Source organism: Dendrobates tinctorius, unplaced genomic scaffold (assembly GCF_039654945.1).
Source record: "Dendrobates tinctorius isolate UK_male_01 unplaced genomic scaffold, ASM3965494v1 ptg000044l, whole genome shotgun sequence".
In the NCBI taxonomy this organism is placed as follows: domain Eukaryota; kingdom Metazoa; phylum Chordata; class Amphibia; order Anura; family Dendrobatidae; genus Dendrobates; species Dendrobates tinctorius.
Genome location: NW_027361712.1, coordinates 14,251,446 through 14,270,685, shown reverse-complemented (window position 1 = coordinate 14,270,685; position 19,240 = coordinate 14,251,446). Strand labels below are relative to the sequence as shown.

General features: G+C 45.6%; 1 protein-coding gene across 2 annotated transcripts in view; it reads left to right on the top strand.

The window, feature by feature from the left end:
- Positions 1-12,307: 12,307 nt before the first annotated feature.
- SPTLC1 (serine palmitoyltransferase long chain base subunit 1) overlaps positions 12,308-19,240 on the top strand; it is a 113,127-nt gene continuing 106,194 nt past the window's right edge. Inside the window, exon 1 of one of the 2 annotated variants that reach the window (XM_073575344.1) lies at positions 12,308-12,495. In XM_073575344.1, coding sequence (XP_073431445.1) covers positions 12,334-12,495 — 162 coding nt within the window. In that variant the 5' untranslated portion in view covers positions 12,308-12,333. The remainder of the gene's footprint in view (positions 12,496-19,240) is intronic. The other variant, XM_073575343.1, reaches the window with a different exon arrangement.

Sequence of the window (19,240 nt, the reverse complement as noted above, 5' to 3'; positions counted from 1 at the left end):
CTTATGCCCATGGACATTTTTATGAAGATCCAATAAAATCCATTTAGAAAGATTCATAAAGATCCATCCATTCATTCAGTAATACAGACCTGTACACATGCTAATGTACAAGCTGCTTGCAAGCATCTATGCTGTTTACATGTCCCCATTGGCTGAGCTCCACAAAGTCTTTGTGCTTTTTAATGCTTCTCTATGGAAGCCTCAGTTGGGTGATCATGCTCCGACTGTTAGAATGTGCATGCATGATGCCACTCCATTCATTCTCTATGGGACTGACAGATATAACCGAGTACAGCACTTTTCTCTCGCAAGTGTAACTGGGCATTTCAGAACCCCATTTTAGGAATTGGTGAGGTTCGGACCCCAACACGTGTTATAAAAGATAGGTGGTAAATTTTTATGATGAGAATAACCTTTAAAGGGATTGTCCACTACTAGGACAACCCCTTATTGATCAAAATGTTTGGCCCCAATAAAATAATAAAGCTTATCTCTTGTGGCGGCGCTGTTCCCGTGGCATCGCCAATGGTTCTCCCGTGCTGTTGTTGTGACACATGACGCCGGCGCCCAATCAGCACTGGCATCACTGTCCCCGCCTTCGGACTAATCGAATATGAATAGGAAGTCCGGGCTGCAGCTTGATCTCTCACTTCCTTTTCATTTTCGATTTGTCCGAAGGTGGAGACAGTGACACCAGAACTGATTGACCGTCAGCATCACGTGTCACAACATCAGCACGGGAGTCCCAGGAGAATTAATGCCAACACCGCAGGAACTGGCACTGTGTAACATCCATATCCATACCTCCGCGGGTCCCCGTCAGGGTCCCCGCTCTCAGGCTGCTCCCCGCTACCCAGCTTTGGCTCCTGGTCCCCCTCCTCCTCCTGCTTCCTGGCACGTGGCCAGATCTCCAGGCATGACACTGAGGTCACACACACGCTTCCGGTCTCTTAAAGAGACAGCGCGCATTTTTCAAATATGCTGCAGACCAATGGTGTTATAGTGAGTACTATTTCTGGACCCTCTGCCATAGAGGAGGTGCCGAAGCAGCAAGTGTTTCCTGTTGCTAGTTTCCAGTTCACTGTTCTGTTGTGCCTGTGTTTTGTTGTGCACCGCCAGTCGCCTGCCAGTACCCAGCTAATACTATTTGGCTTCTCAGAGTATCAGCGGCTCTCTACTCTGTTCCCAGGATGACGTCAGTACTGCCTGTTCTAGCTCCGTCCCGTGCCGCTGCTTCTCGCTTATCAAGTTCAATGCTACCTGTTATCCTTGCCTGTTCATCTGTTTCGCCAGCTTCCATGTGTTCCGGGTCTAACTGGAGGTAGCACCTGCGTCCCCTGGACATTCTTGTCTTATCCTGTTCAAGGGGTCTTACTACGGTTGTCTGGGGCTAGCATTGTCATGCCCCCTTCGGAGCCCCCAGTCCGTGGTCCCACAAAAATAGCAATAGACGAATGTGCACAACAACACCTGTGCCTCCGCTTCCATTCGTTACACACTGGAGGTAATTATAGGCTTTATCGTTTTACCAGGGACAAGCGAGGGGTATCACAAGTTGTCCAAGTAGTGGACAACTTCTTTAAAGTTAAATGGGTTGTTCGGTCCAAATTGGAAAGTCTACAGTCACTCTGTGCACTGCAAGGATCCGCTGATTTCTGAGCCGAGACAGGAGGGTATGTATGTGGTAAACATAATCCTGTACAGGGCCCATCTTGTATACAAAAGTATGGAGCGAGGCCGCGCCCACTGATCGGCTCTGGCCAGGAGTATGTATAAGGGCGCAGACAAGCAGCTGTATTTCTCGTGAGAGGATCGAATCATAGTGCACTGACTGTTCCGGCAACTCTCCTGACCTGAGCGTGACAGCGTGATGCATTTCTATGCAGCTGTCACACTCAGCTCAGGAGAGTTGATGGTCAATCCGAGGATTCCAATGCGATCCTCGCACAAGAAATACAGCCGTCTGTCTGCCCCCTAACACATACATACCCATCCGCTCCCGGCTCTGAAACCGGCAAATCCCTGCATTGCACAGTACATGCGCGGGGGGATTCATAAGTTTGCAGTCACACAGAGTGACTGCAGACTTATCGAGTTGGAGCGGACAACCCCTTTAAATACTGACCATGGCTGACAAAAGAAAACATAACTTAAATTGCCCATTTGTTCCAGTGGTGCTAAGTGCTATTTGAACCCCATAGTATACACCTGTATACCTAATAGTAGTGTGACTTTGAGGCACAAAAGTTATATGTTATAAGTGAAATATGTAGATAAAGAATTGTTAATAGACTAAGTGTTAAAAAACAAAACCAAAGAAAAGACAATGTGTCCATATACCCTAATGAAAATTAATAAGTAAAAAAGCAAGTGCATTAAATAATTAACATAGGGTACTTAGTAAAAACAGGTTTTAATATTAAAAAGCATAAAGCTGTCCTTCCGCGATAAGGTATACCCAATTGGGACAGTACCTACACTCTCTAATGTTAAAACCTACCTAGAGCGAAGAGTGGCAAAGAGTCACCAGGTCCCATCAGGACACCCAGCTTTGGAAGGACATTATATGAACTGCACAGCTCAGTGAAAAGGGGGCCACCATCCTATTTGTACTGCATACAAAAATACTGAAGAAAAAAAAGAAAACTGAGCCGAAGTATGACTTTAATAACATGCAAGATGTAAAAGCATGTTCACACTGGCCATAGAAACAAGTAAAACCAAAGAAAAGACAAAGTGTTTTGTTTGTGACACTCATTTTCAGATCTGCATGCTGTAGAAGCTGTCAGCGCTGCATGTGTTTTACACTGACCTGAGAGACTTCCTGAAAATGAGTGAGAAATGAGTGTCCCATAGTGGGACTAAGTGTAAAACATAGAATGAAATATTTTTTTTTAAATAATTGTAAAAATATTTTAAAAAATAATAATTAAAAAATAAATATCTCTTCAATAAATAAATATTTGAAAAAAATCTAAACAATAAAAGTACACATATTTGGTATCCCCGCATCCGTAATTACCTACCCTATAAAACTCTCTCACTAGTTAACCCCTTTAGTGAACACCATAAAAAAAATCAAGGCAGAATACAATGCTTTGTCATCTTACCGCTGAACAAAAAGTGGAATAAGACGCGATCAAAAAGACGGATATAAATAAACATGGTACCACTGAAAATGTCATCTTGTCCTGTAAAAAAAAAAACCGCCATACAGATCCATCAGCGGAAAAATAAAAATGTTATAGCTCTCAGAATAAAGCGATGCAAAAATAATATAAAAGTTTTTATTGCATAAAAGCGCAAAACATAAAAAAAAATATAAATGAGGGATCGCTGTCATCGTATTAACCCGAATAATAAAACTGCTTTATCAATTTTACCACACGCAGAACGGTATAAACGACCCCCCCCAAAGAAATTCTTGAATTGCTGGTTTTTGTTCATTCTGCCTCCCAAAAATCAGAATAAAAAGTGATAAAAAAAGTCATGTGCCCAAAAATGGTACCAATAAAAACGTCAACTCGTTCCACAAAAAAGCAAGACCTCACATGACTCTGTGGGCCAAAACATGGAAAAATTATAGCTCTCAAAATGTGGTGATTAAAAAACTATTTTTTTGCAATAAAAAGCGTCTTCTACTTAGGGGGTCTAGTTTCTAAAATGATATCACTTGTGGGGGGTATCCACTGTTTAGGCACATCAGGGGCTCTCCAAAAGTGACATGGCGTCACATCTCAATTCCTGCCAATTTTGCATTGAAAAGTCAAACGGCGCTCCTTCCCTTCCAAGCTCTGCCATGCGCCCAAACAGTGGTTTACCTGCACATATGGGGTATCAGTGTACTCAGGACAAATTGCAAAACTTTTGGGATCCAATTTCTCCTGTTACCCTTGGTAAAATAAAAAAAATTGGATCTGAAGTAATTTTTTGTGAAAAAAAGTTAAATGTTCATTTTTTTTAAACATTCCAAAAATTCCTGTGAAGCACCTGAAGGGTTAATAAACTTTTGATATGTGGTGGGTTTGAGCACCTTCAGGGGTGCAGTTTTTAGAATGGTGTCACTTTTGGGTATTTTCTATCATATAGACCCCTCAAAGTGACTTCAAATGTGATGTGGTCCCTAAAAAAAAATGTTGTAAAAATGAGAAACCGCTGTTTAACCCTTATAACTTCATAAGAAAAAAATTTTTGGTTCCAAAATTGTGCTGATGTAAAGTAAACATGTGGGAAATGTTATTTATGAACTATTTTGTGTGCCATATCTCTGTGATTTAAGGGCATGAAAATTTAAATTTGGAAAATTGCGAAATTTTCAAAATTTTCGCCAAATTTCCATTTTTTTTGACAAATAAACGCAAGTCATATCAAAGAAATGTTACTACTATCACAGTGATGGTGAACCTTTCTGAGACCAAGTGCCCAACCTGAAACCTAAAACCCAATTAGTTATGACGAAGTGCCAACACATGCCAAATGCCCCATCATGATCCCCTTCATGCAGTAATATGCCCCATCATGATCACCTTCATGCAGAAATATGCTGCATCATGATCCCCTTCATGTAGAAATTGCCCATCCCACCACCTCCATCATTTCCTCCTCCCCATCACCCCATCATTGCCCTGTCCCCCACCACCATCGTTGCCCTCTCCCCATCACTCCCATCATTGGCCCTCTCCCCATCACTCCCATCATTGGCCCTCTCCCCATCACTCCCATCATTCCCCTCACCCCATCACTCCCTTCATTGGCCCTCTCCCCATCACTCCCTTCATTGGCCCTCTCCCCATCACTCCTATCATTGGCCCTCTCCCCATCACTCCTATCATTGGCCCTCTCCCCATCACTCCCATCATTCCCCTCTCCCCATCACTCCCTTCATTGGTCCTCTCCCCATCATTGACACCCACACACCCACACACCACAGCAGGTTCACTGGCACACACACCACAGCAGCTTCACTGGCACAGCGGCCACACTCACCTCTCAGCGTGACGGCAGCTTCCTTCCTCTCACTGGCACAGCGGCAGCGGAGCTGAATGATGATGACATCCAGCTGCGGTCGCTCAATGTGTGAGGTAGGAAGCTGCAGCTCGGAGCTCTGGAGCAAGGATGAGGCGATGCTGCGTGCCAGCAGGGAGGGCTATGCATGCCATAGGTTCGCCATCACTGTACTATCATGAAGTACAATATGCATACCTCCCAACTTTTGAAGAAGGGAAAGAGGGACAAAGATTTTGGTGTGCAGCAAATTTTATTCCACACCCTGACCACACCCATTTCACAACTAGTCACACCCATGTCCATGCCCCAGCCACACCCAGAGAAAGAAAGAGGGGAAAGAAAGAACAGAGAGAAAGAGAGAAAGAGAGGAGAGAGAAAGAAAGAAAGAACAGAGAGAAAGAGGGGAAAGAAAGAACAAAGAGAGAGAGAAATCGGGGAAAGAAAGAGAGAACAGAGAAAAAGAAAAAAGAAAGAGGGGAAAGAAAGAACAGAGAGGGAGAGAGAAAGAAAGAGTGGAAAGAACAAAGAGAAAGAAAGAGAAAGAAAGAGGGGAAAGAAAGAAGAGCAAAAGAAAGCAAGAAAGAAATAAAGAAAAAGGGAAAAAAAGAACCGAGAGATAGAGAGAAAGAAAGAAAGAACAGAGAGAAAGAAGGGAAAGAAAGAACAGAGAGAGAGAAAGAAAGCGGGGAAGGAAAGTACAGAGAGGGAGAGAGAAAGAAAGAGTAGAAAGAAAGAACAGAGAGAAAGAAAGAGAAAGAAAGAGGGGAAAGAAAGAACAGAGAGAAAGAAAGAAGGCAAGAAAGAAAGAAAAAGAGAAAGAACGAACAGAGAGAAAGAGGGGAAAAAAGAGAGAACAGAAAGAAAGATAGAAAGAACAGAGAGAGAGAAAAAAGAAAGTGGGGAAAGAAAGAAAGAACAGAGAGGGAGAGAGAAAGAAAGAACAGAGAGAAAGAAAGAAAGAAAGAAAGAAAGAAAGAAAGAAAGAAAAAGAGAAAGAACAGAGAGATAGAAAGAAAGAACAGAGAGAGAAAGAACGAAAGAAAGAAAGAGGGGAAATAAATAAAGAACAGAGAGAAAGAAAGAAAGAAAGAAAGAGGGGAAATAAATAAAGAACAGAGAGAGAAAGAAAGAAAGAAAGAAAGAAAGAGGGGAAAGAAAGAAAGAACAGAGAGATAGAGAGAAAGAAAGATGGGAAGGAAAGAACAGAGAAAAAGAACAGACAGAGATAAAGAAAGAGGGGAAAGAAAGAAAAGAGGGAGAGAAAGAAAGATTAGAGAAAGAAAGAACAGAGCGAAAGAAAGAACAGAGAGAGAAAGAAAGAGGAGAAAGAAAGAACAGAGCGAAAGAAAGAAAGAGGGGAAAGAAAGAACAGAGAGAAAGAAAGAGTGGACAGAAAAAAAGAACAGAGAGAGAGAAAAAAACAAAGAGGGGAAAGAAAGAACAGAGGGAGAGAGAAAGAGGGGAAAGAAATGAAGAACAGAGCGAGAAAGAAAGAAAGAAAGAAAGAAAGAAAGAAAGGGGGGAAAGAAAGAACAGAGAAAGAAAAATGGGAAAGAAAGAAGAGGGAGAAAGAAAGAACAGAGAGAGAAAGAAAGAGTATAGAGAAAAACAAAGAGGGGAAAGAAAGAACACAGGGAAAGAACAGAGAGAGAGAGAAAGGAAGAGGGGAAAGAAAGAAAGAAAGAAGAGAGAGAAAGAAAGAGAAAGAAAGAACAGAGAGAGAAAGAAAGATTATAGAGAGAAACAAAGAGGGGAAAGAAAGAACAGAGGGAAAGAACAGAGAGAGAGAAAGGAAGAGGGGAAAGAAAGAAAGAAAGAAGAGAGAGAAAGAGAGGAAAGAAAGAACAGAGAGAGAGAGAAAAAGTAGAAAGATTAGAGAGCGAGAGAAAGAAAGAACAGAGAGAGAAACAAAGAAAGAAAGATTCTATAAAGATACTATAGCAGCCTGGCTCCCATTGTAATGCCCACCTGAGCCTCCCGGTGCTGGACACCTCATACACACGTGGCTCCGCTCCGTACACACGCATCTTCACTCCGTACACCTTGTACACACACAGCTCTGCTCCGTACACCTCGCACACACACACGGCTCCGCTCTGTACACATCTCCGCTCTGTACACCTCATATACACGTGGCTCCGCTCTGTACTCACACATCTCCACTCTGTACACCTCGTACACACACACTGCTCCTCTCCGTACACCTCGTACACATACACGGTTCCTCTCCGTACAACTCGTACACGCGCGGCTCCGTTCCGTTCACACACGGCTCCACTCCAGACACCACATACACACACATGCCTCCACTCCATACACCTCATACACACACACAGCTCCACTCCATACACCTCATACACACACACGGCTCCGCTCCATACACCTCATACACATACACGGCTCCGCTCTGTATACCACATACACGGCTCTGCTCTGTATACCTCATACACACACACGGCTCCACTCCATACACTTCATACACACACACACGTCTCCACTCCATACACCTCATACACACGTGGCTCCGCACACCTCGTACATACACACGGCTCTGCTCAAAACACGTGGCTCCGCTCCATACACCTCGTACACACACGGCTCCGCTCTATACACCTCGTACACACGCGGCTCCGCTCCATACACCTCATACACACACACGGCTCCGCTCTGTATACCTCATACACACACACACGGCTTCACTCCATACACCTCATACACACGTGGCTATGCTCCACATACCTCATACACATCTCTGCACCCGTGGCTCCGCACACCTCGTACACACAGGTGGCTCCGCTCCGCACACCTCGTACACACAGGTAGCTCCGCTCCGTACACCTCGTACACACACGCGGCTCCGCTCTGTATACCTCATACACACACACACGGCTTCACTTCATACACTTCATACACACACGGCTCCACTCCATACACCTCATACACACGTGGCTCCGCACACCTCGTACACACACACACGGTTCCACTCCATACACCTCATACAAACGTGGCTCCGCTCTGTACACCTCGTACACACACGGCTCCGCTCCATACACCTCATACACACACATGGCTCCGCTCCATACACCTCATACACACGTGGCTATGCTCCACATACCTCGTACACATCTCTGCACCCGTGGCTCCGCACACCTCGTACACACAGGTGGCTCCGCTCCGCACACCTCGTACACACAGGTGGCTCCGCTCCGTACACCTCGTACACACACATGGCTCTGCTCCGTATACCTCGCACACGCATGGCTCCGCTCCGTATACCTCGTACACACACATGGCTCCGCTCCGTATACCTCGTACACACACATGGCTTCGCTCCGTATACCTCGTACACACACATGGCTCCGCTCTGTATACCTTGTACACACATGGCTCCGCTCCGTATACCTCAAACACACACATGGCTCCGCTCCATACACACGTGACTCCGCTCCGTACACCTCGAACACACACGGATCCGCTCTATACACCTCGTACACACACGGCTCCGCTCTATACACCTCGTACACACACGGCTCCGCTCTATACACCTCGTACACACACGGCTTCGCAATATACACCTCGTACACATAAGGCTCCGCTCTATACACCTCGTACACACAAGGCTCCGCTCCATACACCTCACACACGTGGCTCTGCTCTGTACACCTCATACACACACACGGCTACACTCCATACACACACACACGGCTCCACTCCATACACCTCATACAGACATGCCTCCGCACACCTCGTACACACACATGGCTCCTCTCCATACACCTCATACACACATGGCTCCGCTCCGTATACCTCGTACACACATGGCTCCGCTCCGTATACCTCGTACACACATGGCTCCGCTCCATACACACGTGGGTCCACTCCGTACACCTCATACACACACGGCTCCACTCTATACATCTCATACACATGCGGCTCCGCTCCATACACCTCGTACACACGTGGCTCCGCTCCATACACCTCATACACACACACACGGCTCTGCTCCATACACCTCATACACACGTGGCTCCGCTCCGTATACGTTGTACACACACACGGCTCCGCTTCATACACACGTGGCTCCTCTCTGTACACCTCATACACACAAGGCTCCGCTTCATATACCTCGTACACACACATGGCTGCGCTCCATACACACGTGGCTCTGTGAGCACAGAAGCTACAGCCTAGCAAGTCATCGCAGGCTGTGGGGGGTGCTGCGGGGGTCTCTGGGAGGGTGAGGATGGGGTCGGTGCATGGGGGGGCGTGGCGGCTCAGTGCAGTGGGGGGGGAAAGAGTCCCACTCGGGACAGCGGGACAGGCAGTCAAAAACGGGACTGTCCCGCCATATCCGGGACGCTTGGGAGCTATGCAATATGTCATGAAAAAAGCAATGTCAGAATCACTGGTATCTATGGAAGCATTCCAGAGTTATTACCTCATAAAGGGACAGTGGCCAGAATTGCAAAAAATGGCCTGGTCATTAACATGCAAACCACTCTTGGGGGTAAAGGGGTTATTGTAGGTCTGGGAGGAGATCCCTCAGGAGACCATCTGCCGCCTCATCAGGAGCATGCCCAGGAGTTGTACAGTAGGGAGGTCATACAGGCACGTGGAGGCCACACACAATACTGAGCATCTTTTCCTTGTCATGAGGCATTTCCACTGAAGTTGGATCAGCCTGTAATTTGATTTTCCACTTTGATTTTAAGTATCCTTCCAAATCCAGACCTCCATGGGATATTCACTTTCATTGATAATTATTATGTTTTATTGCTCTCAACGCATGCCAGTATGTAATGAGTAAAGATTTGCAGCTGCGATATTTCATTCAGAGATATCTAGGTTGTGGGATTTTAGCATTCCCTTTATCTTTTAGAGCAGTGTATGTTGACCTGTCAAAATACTACATTACTCGCATAAGCAACGGTTCAAAACGATTTTCCCCATAGTCTTGCATTAGATGTGGGAAATTTGCAAGTATTGTGATTTTAGTGCCTTTTCAGTGAGGAAACTCATCAAAAATATATTTAATTTTATCAATAAAGTTTTGTGAAAGGCCATGTCAGTCTCCTCCTGCCTTTAAACTGCCATGGAAGTAATGTAAGAAAAGAATGTAAGTCCACAAGGACAGGGTCCTCTCCCCTCTGTACCAGTCTGTCATTGTCAATTTGTTTACTGTTAACGATATCTATAACTTTGTATGTAACGATATCTATAACTTTGCATGTAACCCCCCTTCCCATGTACAGCACCATGGAATTAATGGCGTTATATAAATAAATAATAATAATAATAACGTTGTGGCCAAGAGATTCAAATGTGTTGCCTTTGCCCCAGAGCCCCCCAACCCTCACAGTGACACCCCAGTTTACATAAACCCCGCCCATACTAGGACATATTCAGGCTGTGTGCACACGCTGCGGATTAGGTGCGGATTCATCCGTGCGGATTTTGTAAAATCCGCAGGTGAAACCTCAGGTCAAAATACCTGCGGTTTTACCTGCGGATTGCTCTGCGGTTTTTCATCTCCTCAATGGAGGAGATGGCAAACCACAGCAGAATCCGCAGAAAGAATTGACATGTCAATTCTTTCTGCGGATTGAAAACCGCAGATAATCCGCGCGGAAAATTCCGCACCATCTGCATTGCGGTTTTTGATTCCCATAGGGAATCATGGTACTGTACACCGCAGCAAAATCCGCAGCGTGTGCACACAGCCTTAGGCCCTGTGCACACGGTGCAGATTCTGTGCAGTTCTGCAGCAGATTTGGCCCTGCAGAACTGCAGCAGAAAAGCAGCAGAACTGCATGTGATGTACAGTACTATTAAGGCTATGTAAAACAAAAAACGCTGTGCACATGCTGCAGATTTTTCTGCGCAGATTTGGTGCAGAATAAAAGAAGCAGCATGTCGCTTCTTTTGTGCGGTTTTGCTGCAGTTTTCCACCTGCTCCATTATAGAAATCTGCAGGTGGAAACTGCAGGGGAAATCCGCACAAAAACTGCACTAAATCTGCGATAAATCTGCACTAAAACTGCAGGTAAAACGCAGTTTTGCGCGGAAAATTCCACAGCAGAATCTGCACCGTGTGCACATAGCCTTAGGCTATGTGCACACGTACCGGAACTCTCGCGGAAATTACCGCGAGAATTCCGGAATTCCATTCCGCGGGAAAGTCGCATTTTAAATTCCCGCGATTTTCCCGCGGAAAAACTAGCATTTTGCAAGCGTAATTAGCTTGCAGAATGCTAGCGTTCTCCAAGCGATCTGTAGCATCACTTGGAGAACTGATTGACAGGTTGGTCACACTCGTCAAACATAGTGTTTGACGAGTGTGACCAACTTTTTACTATTGAGGCCACCTATGCAGCATCAGTAGTAAAAGATAAAATGTAAATAATAAAAAATACTGTTATTCTTACCTTCCGACGTCCCGCGCAGCCGTTCCCAGTAATCCTTTGCGAAAATGCCCGCGATGGCGTCCGTTCTCGCGGGATCGCGATGACGTCGCGCGAATGACCGCGAGACTTCGCGATCCCGCGAGAACGGACGTCATCGCGAGCATTTTCGCATAGGATTACTGGGAACGAGAGCGTGGAGAGAGGAGGGAAGGCTGCGCGGGACGTCGGAAGGTGAGAATAACAATATTTTTTATTTTTAAATTCTATTTTTTACAGGGATATGGTACCCAGAGCCCGGAGGACAGTCTCCTCTCCTCCGGACCGTGGGTACCATCCGCAAATGTTCTGCTTACTTTCCGCATGGTGTGCACAGCCACATGCGGGAAGTAAGCGGAACAATGCATTCCTATGGATGCGGGATCGCCGCGATTCTGCAAATTAATGAGCATGCTGCGGTTTTTACCGCAAAGCGATTCCGCCGCGGCAAAAACCGCAGCATTAGCACAGCATTGCGGAATCCCATAGGAATGCATGGGATGCTTATTTTTCGCGGCAAAATCGCGCGGTTAAAACCGCCGCGGAAACGCGAAAAAAACGCCACGTGTGAACTCAGCCTTACAAGACTAGAAGCCGCACAATGCCATGTGTGACTTCAGCCCAGGGCAGCTTTCACCATGCCGCCTCAGCCAATAGCTAACCGCCTGAACACGACAGCCAATGAACGCCCACATCGCAGCTCGTAAACTTCCGCTTCTTTCCGTCACCACGGCAACAACACACCCAGCTCTAGCGCCCGCCGCTTCCGCCTCGCCTAACGGCAGTCAGCACTGGGCAGCGCCAGCGAGGCTCCGCCCTCTTCTCTCAGGACACTCGGCTTCTCGCCTGGGTCCTTCCTTGTGATGACGTCACTTAGTAACCACCAATGACCACAAAGCTTCTCTCAAATCCCCGCCTACCGACCTCTGTCACTCTGAGTCCAGGAAGCATCCGGCTTCTGGTGGCTACGCTACGGCGCGGTGTGTCGGGAGTCATGGCGGCGAGTCAGCAGTGGGTGCTGGTGGAGATGGTGCAGGCGTTCTATGAGGTGGGTGGCTGAGAAGGCTGGCGCACCCTGAGAGGGGAAAGACCCCGGCCGGCTCCGAGCCGCATTGTCGGCGTCGGGAACTACTTCCGAGGAACTTCCGTGACAGGTGTGAGCGGAGGCAGGAGCTGGTGCAGGTGGCCTCCAGGGGGCAGCAGGGCCCACGCCAGGTCTGTGCTGCTCCAGTGGCTCCTTCCAGCTGACCTGGAGTCTTCCTCATGACTCCTCAGCCACTTCAGGAACCTGTGACCCCTGGACAGGCGCTGCCTCTGTCCCCCCTGGACAGGCGCTGCCTCTGTCCCCCCTGGACAGGCGCTGCCTCTGTCCCCCCTGGACAGGCGCTGCCTCTGTCCCCCCTGGACAGGCGCTGCCTCTGTCCCGACGGCTTCACGACTCTTCTTCTGATTCGCTGGGCTGGCGATATGTCACATGTTAATCAGACCACAACCATGATGTCGCGCCAGGCCGTCTAATCAAAAGAAGAGACATGGATGCCAACAGGCAAAGCACCCGTCACCGCTCATGTCCAGCCGCCACAGATTACTGACGTGGCAACTCTAATCATCACCATTGGAGGGGCCGTTAGACTTTATGACCTTTCTGTTCCCTCTTTTGTATTTTGACTTTCACCCTATAGGATAAATCTGTTTGCCCGGTTCCACACGTGGTAATACAGAAGAAGTCTGTGTAATATTGTAGCGTATGGTGAAGTCGAACCGCAGGTCACGTGACGGGCTTCAGTGCAGGTTGGTCATGTGACCATACACCGCAATATTACAGTATTGATCATAGATTCATAACCCTTACAGGAAGCAATAAGAAAAAAGTGGCGGTGTGTGGCTTCATAGGTGTACAGACATGGGGGCTGCCATGACACAGTCAGGATCCCGCAGTCATGTTGGGGGGGGTGCAAATGTGTCCGGACTTCTTCACTTATTTCCAACCTCCAAGGTCACGTTCCCATGATGAGTTTTCTTACGCTGCGTATTTTCACTGAATCAAAAACGCAGCGTCTTCCAGTTCCAGCAAAGTGGATGGGATCTATAGGATCTCCTGTGGATGGTATCTATAGGATCTCCTGCCCAGTGCTCACTGGGCTTTTTTTTTTTTTTATACTGACCTGAGGTGTGTGTTTCAAATCCTCAGCATGTCAGTCTCTCTTGCTGATACGATGAGTTTTATGGGCAGATTTTCCCCATAGATTTGCATTAGACACGCAAAATCCAGAGGTAAAAAAACACCGCATGTGATCCGACCATTACAGTAGCAATAACGTTTTGTCAAACCCAAATACCAAGAAGTATCAAAAATAAAGTCGCTTTATGTGCGACATCAGAAGCTCCCCAAATATCGTGGGAACTTGTGTCACTGTTAGGGCTCATTCACATCACCGATATTTCTGGCCAAGTGGTGTACGGGGAAAAAAAAGCAGCCAACACTCTGACCAATGTTATTCAGTGGGGAGGTTTTTTTTTTTTCACTGACCAAATCAGCATGTGCTAGTTTCTTCTGTAAATCGGAAACCCATTCAATTCTGTAGGGGCATGAAAAAAAAAAATCAGATACCATATTGAGTCACTTTATAGCATCCGACTTTTACTGATACTTTGCAATTCTGTAACACCGGAAACTGTGAATGGGCCTGAAATAGATTACTAGCGACTAGATTTGAGCGACTTTGGTCGGATCGGGTTTCGTGAAACCCGAATGAAACAAAATTTGAGTCGGATGAAACTGGTCCGACTAGGGCAAAAAAAGTCAGAGTCTCGTCCGAAACCCGACCCCAAAGCATTGAGTGGATGAATGTCATCTGCTCAAAGCCGACTTTTATTCCCCATTGACTTGCATTGGGGTCGGGTTTCGGAAGAAACTCCGACTTTTTTGTCCTAGTCGGACCAGTTTCATCCGACTCAAATTTTGTTTCATTCGGGTTTCACGAAACCCGATCCGACCAAAGTCGCTCAACTCTACTAGCGACTGCTGTATAAAGATAGATTGTATACGGAACGCACACGGATGACAAGTGAGAAGAAAAGTCCTACTACGGTACTTTTCTGGATGAAGCGCAGAACGATTTTTTTATACGTTCGTCAGAACCTGCCCTTAGACTATGGTATCAACAAGTGAATGAAATTTCTGACATCTGATGCACATGCTGCTTACTTTCACCTTGTGAATTATAACAATCAATGTGTTTTTACAAACCTGCAGCCTGTCAATATTTTCAGCTTTTTTGCAAAGTTTTTCATCCATTTAAATGATCTGGTGGGAAAACAGACCAGCAATGACGCTCTGAAAAAGCTCATAAAAAAAGTCAACGCACATACTGAACACAGTGTTTTATCAGTGCGTCATGAAAGACCTGGGTTACATTCTGGTCGTGTTTTGGAGTATGACCAGTAATTTTTTTAGGGTTGCACTTGACTTAGAGAAGCACTCCTCCTCCTCCCATCAAAACTTTCATACTGTTAATATATTGCAATCATCATATTATAGCACGGTGTGCGTACAATTGCTCATTTTGCCTTTCTACTCAGTTAATTCTTCTGTTTTCCATTAGGTCTATGATAATATCACATCATTAAAAACAGACTTGCTACGCTCTGTATAGAAACAGGAGGTCAATTTTCCCTGTATGAGTCATCAGTCACTATAAAAGTCTCTGGCAGGGGGGAGCAAGGAGCCGCTGGGTCAGGAGTTGAAGTGGAAAATGATAAATGCAGGGACAAGATACTTCCTGTTCCTATAGAAAAGAGAATAACTGGGTAGAGAGGCAAAATGAGCAATTGTAAGTACACAGTGCTATATAATATAACGATTGCTATAAAGTCGGAGGATAAACACTCTGATTGGAGAGCTTATTTAAGACACGGTTAAGCATAACTTCTCCTTGAATGAAAACTGGAACCCCTATCTGAGAGTGAGAAGTAGTACGACAAGGCAGGAATTCTTGTGGGATCGGGTGTCACTTCCCATTTTCGTTAATAGGAGCATCTTATGATGTGGTCATATGGGAAATAGCGGGGTACTCCTGGGTGAGCTCCTGTAAAGGTGTTTGTATTTCCAACAACCTCCTTACTACAGATATGGTGACTGCACTTGTGGCAGTCAGTCAGGCACTTCCTCTATAGTGGCAGCTGCAGGGGGAATGTAAAAGGCGGCTCACTCCAGTGTGAAGCGGGGATTCTTCTCGTTCCCTTACAGTAGTGTGGATAGGAGGCATTTAGATATATTACGAGTCAAGCCAGCAGCTTCTATCTGACATGGTGCGTCAGAAGTCCAGCCGTGGCCTGCCCGGCCGCCATCTAGCGTCTCGGTAGGTTGGCAGGTTAATCTGTAGTGATTGATCTTCTTAACGTTTGGAAACATTTATCTTTGAGAGCAGCGGTTTTCTAATTGCAGCTCTTCCATGGAATCCAGATTTGTGCAGCTTCCGACGAACAGTTTTTGTGGAAACTGGGTTCTGTAGGTGTTCATTGAGCTCACCAGTGATTTTCGGACCCGTGGTCTGGCGATACTCTCTCACAATTCGCTTTAGAGTCCGACGGTCTCTCTCTGTCAACTTCGACTTTCGGCCGGACCTGTGCTTTGCTGCGGACGTTTTTCCTTCTCTTTCAAACGCAGTCATTACTTTGGAGACAGTACCACACGCCAAGCATTCGGGCACTTTCTGTTACACTAGCGCCTGCCATACGAGCACCAACAATTTGGCCTCTTTGAAAATCCAAGAGATCTGCCATTGGTATCAGGTTCTCATCAATGTTCTTACAATTCTGCAAAACAAACAGTTAATTTACATACACATATCACATAACACAAATAATCAACTACAAAACATTACCATATGTCAAGGTTTGCTTGTTTATAACATGTTCGAAGATTATGATGCCAAAACGTTAGGTGTTTCCATTATTTTGTCCAACCCCTGTACAATCTACATGTCATACCCTGCAGATGAGACTTGGACACCGTACACAGTGGTGTAGAGATGCTGAATGTAGTGCAATGGGAAGATCGGCAATATGCCATAAATATAGAGGTGGCCATGCTTATTTATTGGGGCAGGCAGGGGAGATCTTCTTGCTGATCGGAGTTTCTGTCATCTCGTTTGCTGGATAGTCCTGTTTTTGGATCTTACTTGGCTTTGTCGGAGGTTGTTGTCACCTGGCCTTTGTATTGGGTGGGGCATTACTCTCCCAGTTTCACCTCTTCATTCAGATTCTGGAATGTGTGCTGCTATGAGGCTGCGTGCACACGCTGCAGATTCACCTGTGGATTTTTCCATGCGGATCCGCAGGTAAAGTGGCCTGTGGTTTTCCTGCATATTGGCCAGCAGTTTTCCCCTGCGGTTTGACACATGGACAATGGAATAGGTGTCAAACCGCAGAGGAATCCGCAGAAAGAATGGACATGCTGCGGATTTCAAACCGCAGTTTTTCTGCACGGAAAAAACCGCAGCATGTGCACTGCGGATTTGAAAACCCATTGGATAACATTATACTGTACACTGTCTGCACTCTGCAGATCTGCTGCGGATCCGCAGGAGAATCCACAGAGTGTGCACAATACCCTTAGCCTAACTAGCAGCTTGTCCTGTGCGTGCAGGTATGTGTGTATGTAATTGCCTGCTGACCACTTTGCTGCAGTAAATCTGCCTAAGGCTATGTGCCCACGTTGCGTGTTAAAACGCACACCAAAAACCGGACTCCTTCCCAGAAATTCCGTGTTTTTTCCCGCCCGATTTCACCGCGATTATGATCGTGATTTTGCCACGATTTTCGTGCGCAATATTCAAGCACTTTCCAAGCGATTTGAAGCATCGCTTGGAAAGTGATTGACAGGTTGGTCACACTCGTCAAACATAGTGTTTGACAAGTGTGACCAGGTTTTTACTATTGAGGCCGCCTATGCGGCATCAATAGTAAAAGATAGAATGTTAAAATGCTAAAAAAAATTAAAAAATTGGGGTGTATTTACCTTCCGGCGTCCCGCGCTGCCATCCCGGGCCTCAGCGTTCCCAGTAATGCCTTGCGAGACCTGTGATGACGTTGGTCTCGCGTTGCTATAGCGATCTCGCAGGACCATGCCGCAAGGCATTACTGGGAACGCTTAGGCCGGGAATGCAGCGCGGGACGTCGGAAGGTAAATATACCCCGATTTTTTTTTTTTTTTTTTTTTTTTTTTTTTTTACAGGGGTATGGTACCCAGGGCCTGGAGGACAGTCTCCTCTCCTCCACACCGTGGGTACCAACCGCACATGAGAGGCTTAACTTCCCGCATGGTGGGCATAGCCACATGCGGGAAGTAAGCGATTCTCATGCATTCCTATGGGTGCGGAATCGCGGCAATTCTTTGCAATTCCGCACAAAAGAATGAGCATGCTGCGATTTTTTTCCGCGATGCGATTCCGCCGCGGAAAAAAGCGCAGCATTAGCACAGCATGTGCAGAATGCCATAGGAATGCATGGGGGACGTTCTGTACACGATTTTTAAACGTTTTCGTGCCGAAAATCGCGGCAAAAACGCTTAAAAATCGCTACGTGGGCACACAGCCTAAAAGAAAACAACAGTACTAGCATTGTCAATGAAAATGTAACCTGTGCACTGGATCTTGTTAATGTTATGCTTTGTATAGGGTGAATTTGCAAAATAATCCATTGCAAAGCCTGCATAACACCACCAATGGATTTTTCTGCAATTTTGCTGCAAACAAGTTATGCTCATGTGTGGGTGCCCTGAATGTACCTACTTCTGGTCTTCATACAGATCTTCATTAGAAGGAATTAAAATATAATGTGATTTTATGAGCGAGGATCCACTATTAGGGTAAGTTCACACTTATCGTTCTTTCAGCGGTTTTTTTTCTGCAGAAAACATGTTTTTCTTGATTTCCTTGCAGTTTTGGCATGCTAGATTTGTCTCTTGTGCATGCTGGTAAAGTTTAGTGTTGCAAAAAAAGTCGTCCTATAGAAAAACCCAGCAAACCCTGATGCCTGTGTTTTTTCAGCGTATTTTCACCACCCATTCATTTCAATGGGTAAAAAAAGCTGAAAGAAGTGACATGCTCCATTGTGCAAAAAACCATGCAAAGATAAAAATCCTGAAGACAAAAAACCAATGTGTGTGCATGAGATTTCTGAAATCTCACTTTCCTGGTACTAAAACACAGCTCAAAATTTGCATAAAAAGGCTGTAAAAAACGCCCAGTGTGAACTTAGCCAAAAGCTGTAGAATAACCCTGTATCTGCATGTAAATGGCGTTAACTGATGTAACATAATTCCCTTTAAGTGGAGGCTGTGCCAAACGCACCCATCCAACACCTAATCCTGGTGTACATATCAAGTATATATAAAAAAAAAAATAATAATTTGCAATTTATTAAAGTCTCTACTCTTTTTGTTGTTGTGGAATATGCTGCCATTTTTTTCTCCACAGATTCTTCGAAATGGAACACGTGGTTTGTGAGTTCGGCACAAAAGCGAAAATGGTGTTTATTTCTGTTTTTCAACCATTTTTTTTTTTTTTTTTTTTTTTTTTAACTTTTCAGAACCAAGTCATATATCTTTTAAGAAGTCGCAAAAAAATGTGCCAAATTGAAAACTTCTCAATAAACTTAACTCTAGGGGAAAGAACTGGAGTGAGATATGACAAATATGTGTCATTTGGTAAAATTAATGAATCTGTGTAAAACATCTGGATTAGTAAAGCTGAGGCAAAATAAAAAAAAAAAAAACTTAAAAAAGAAAA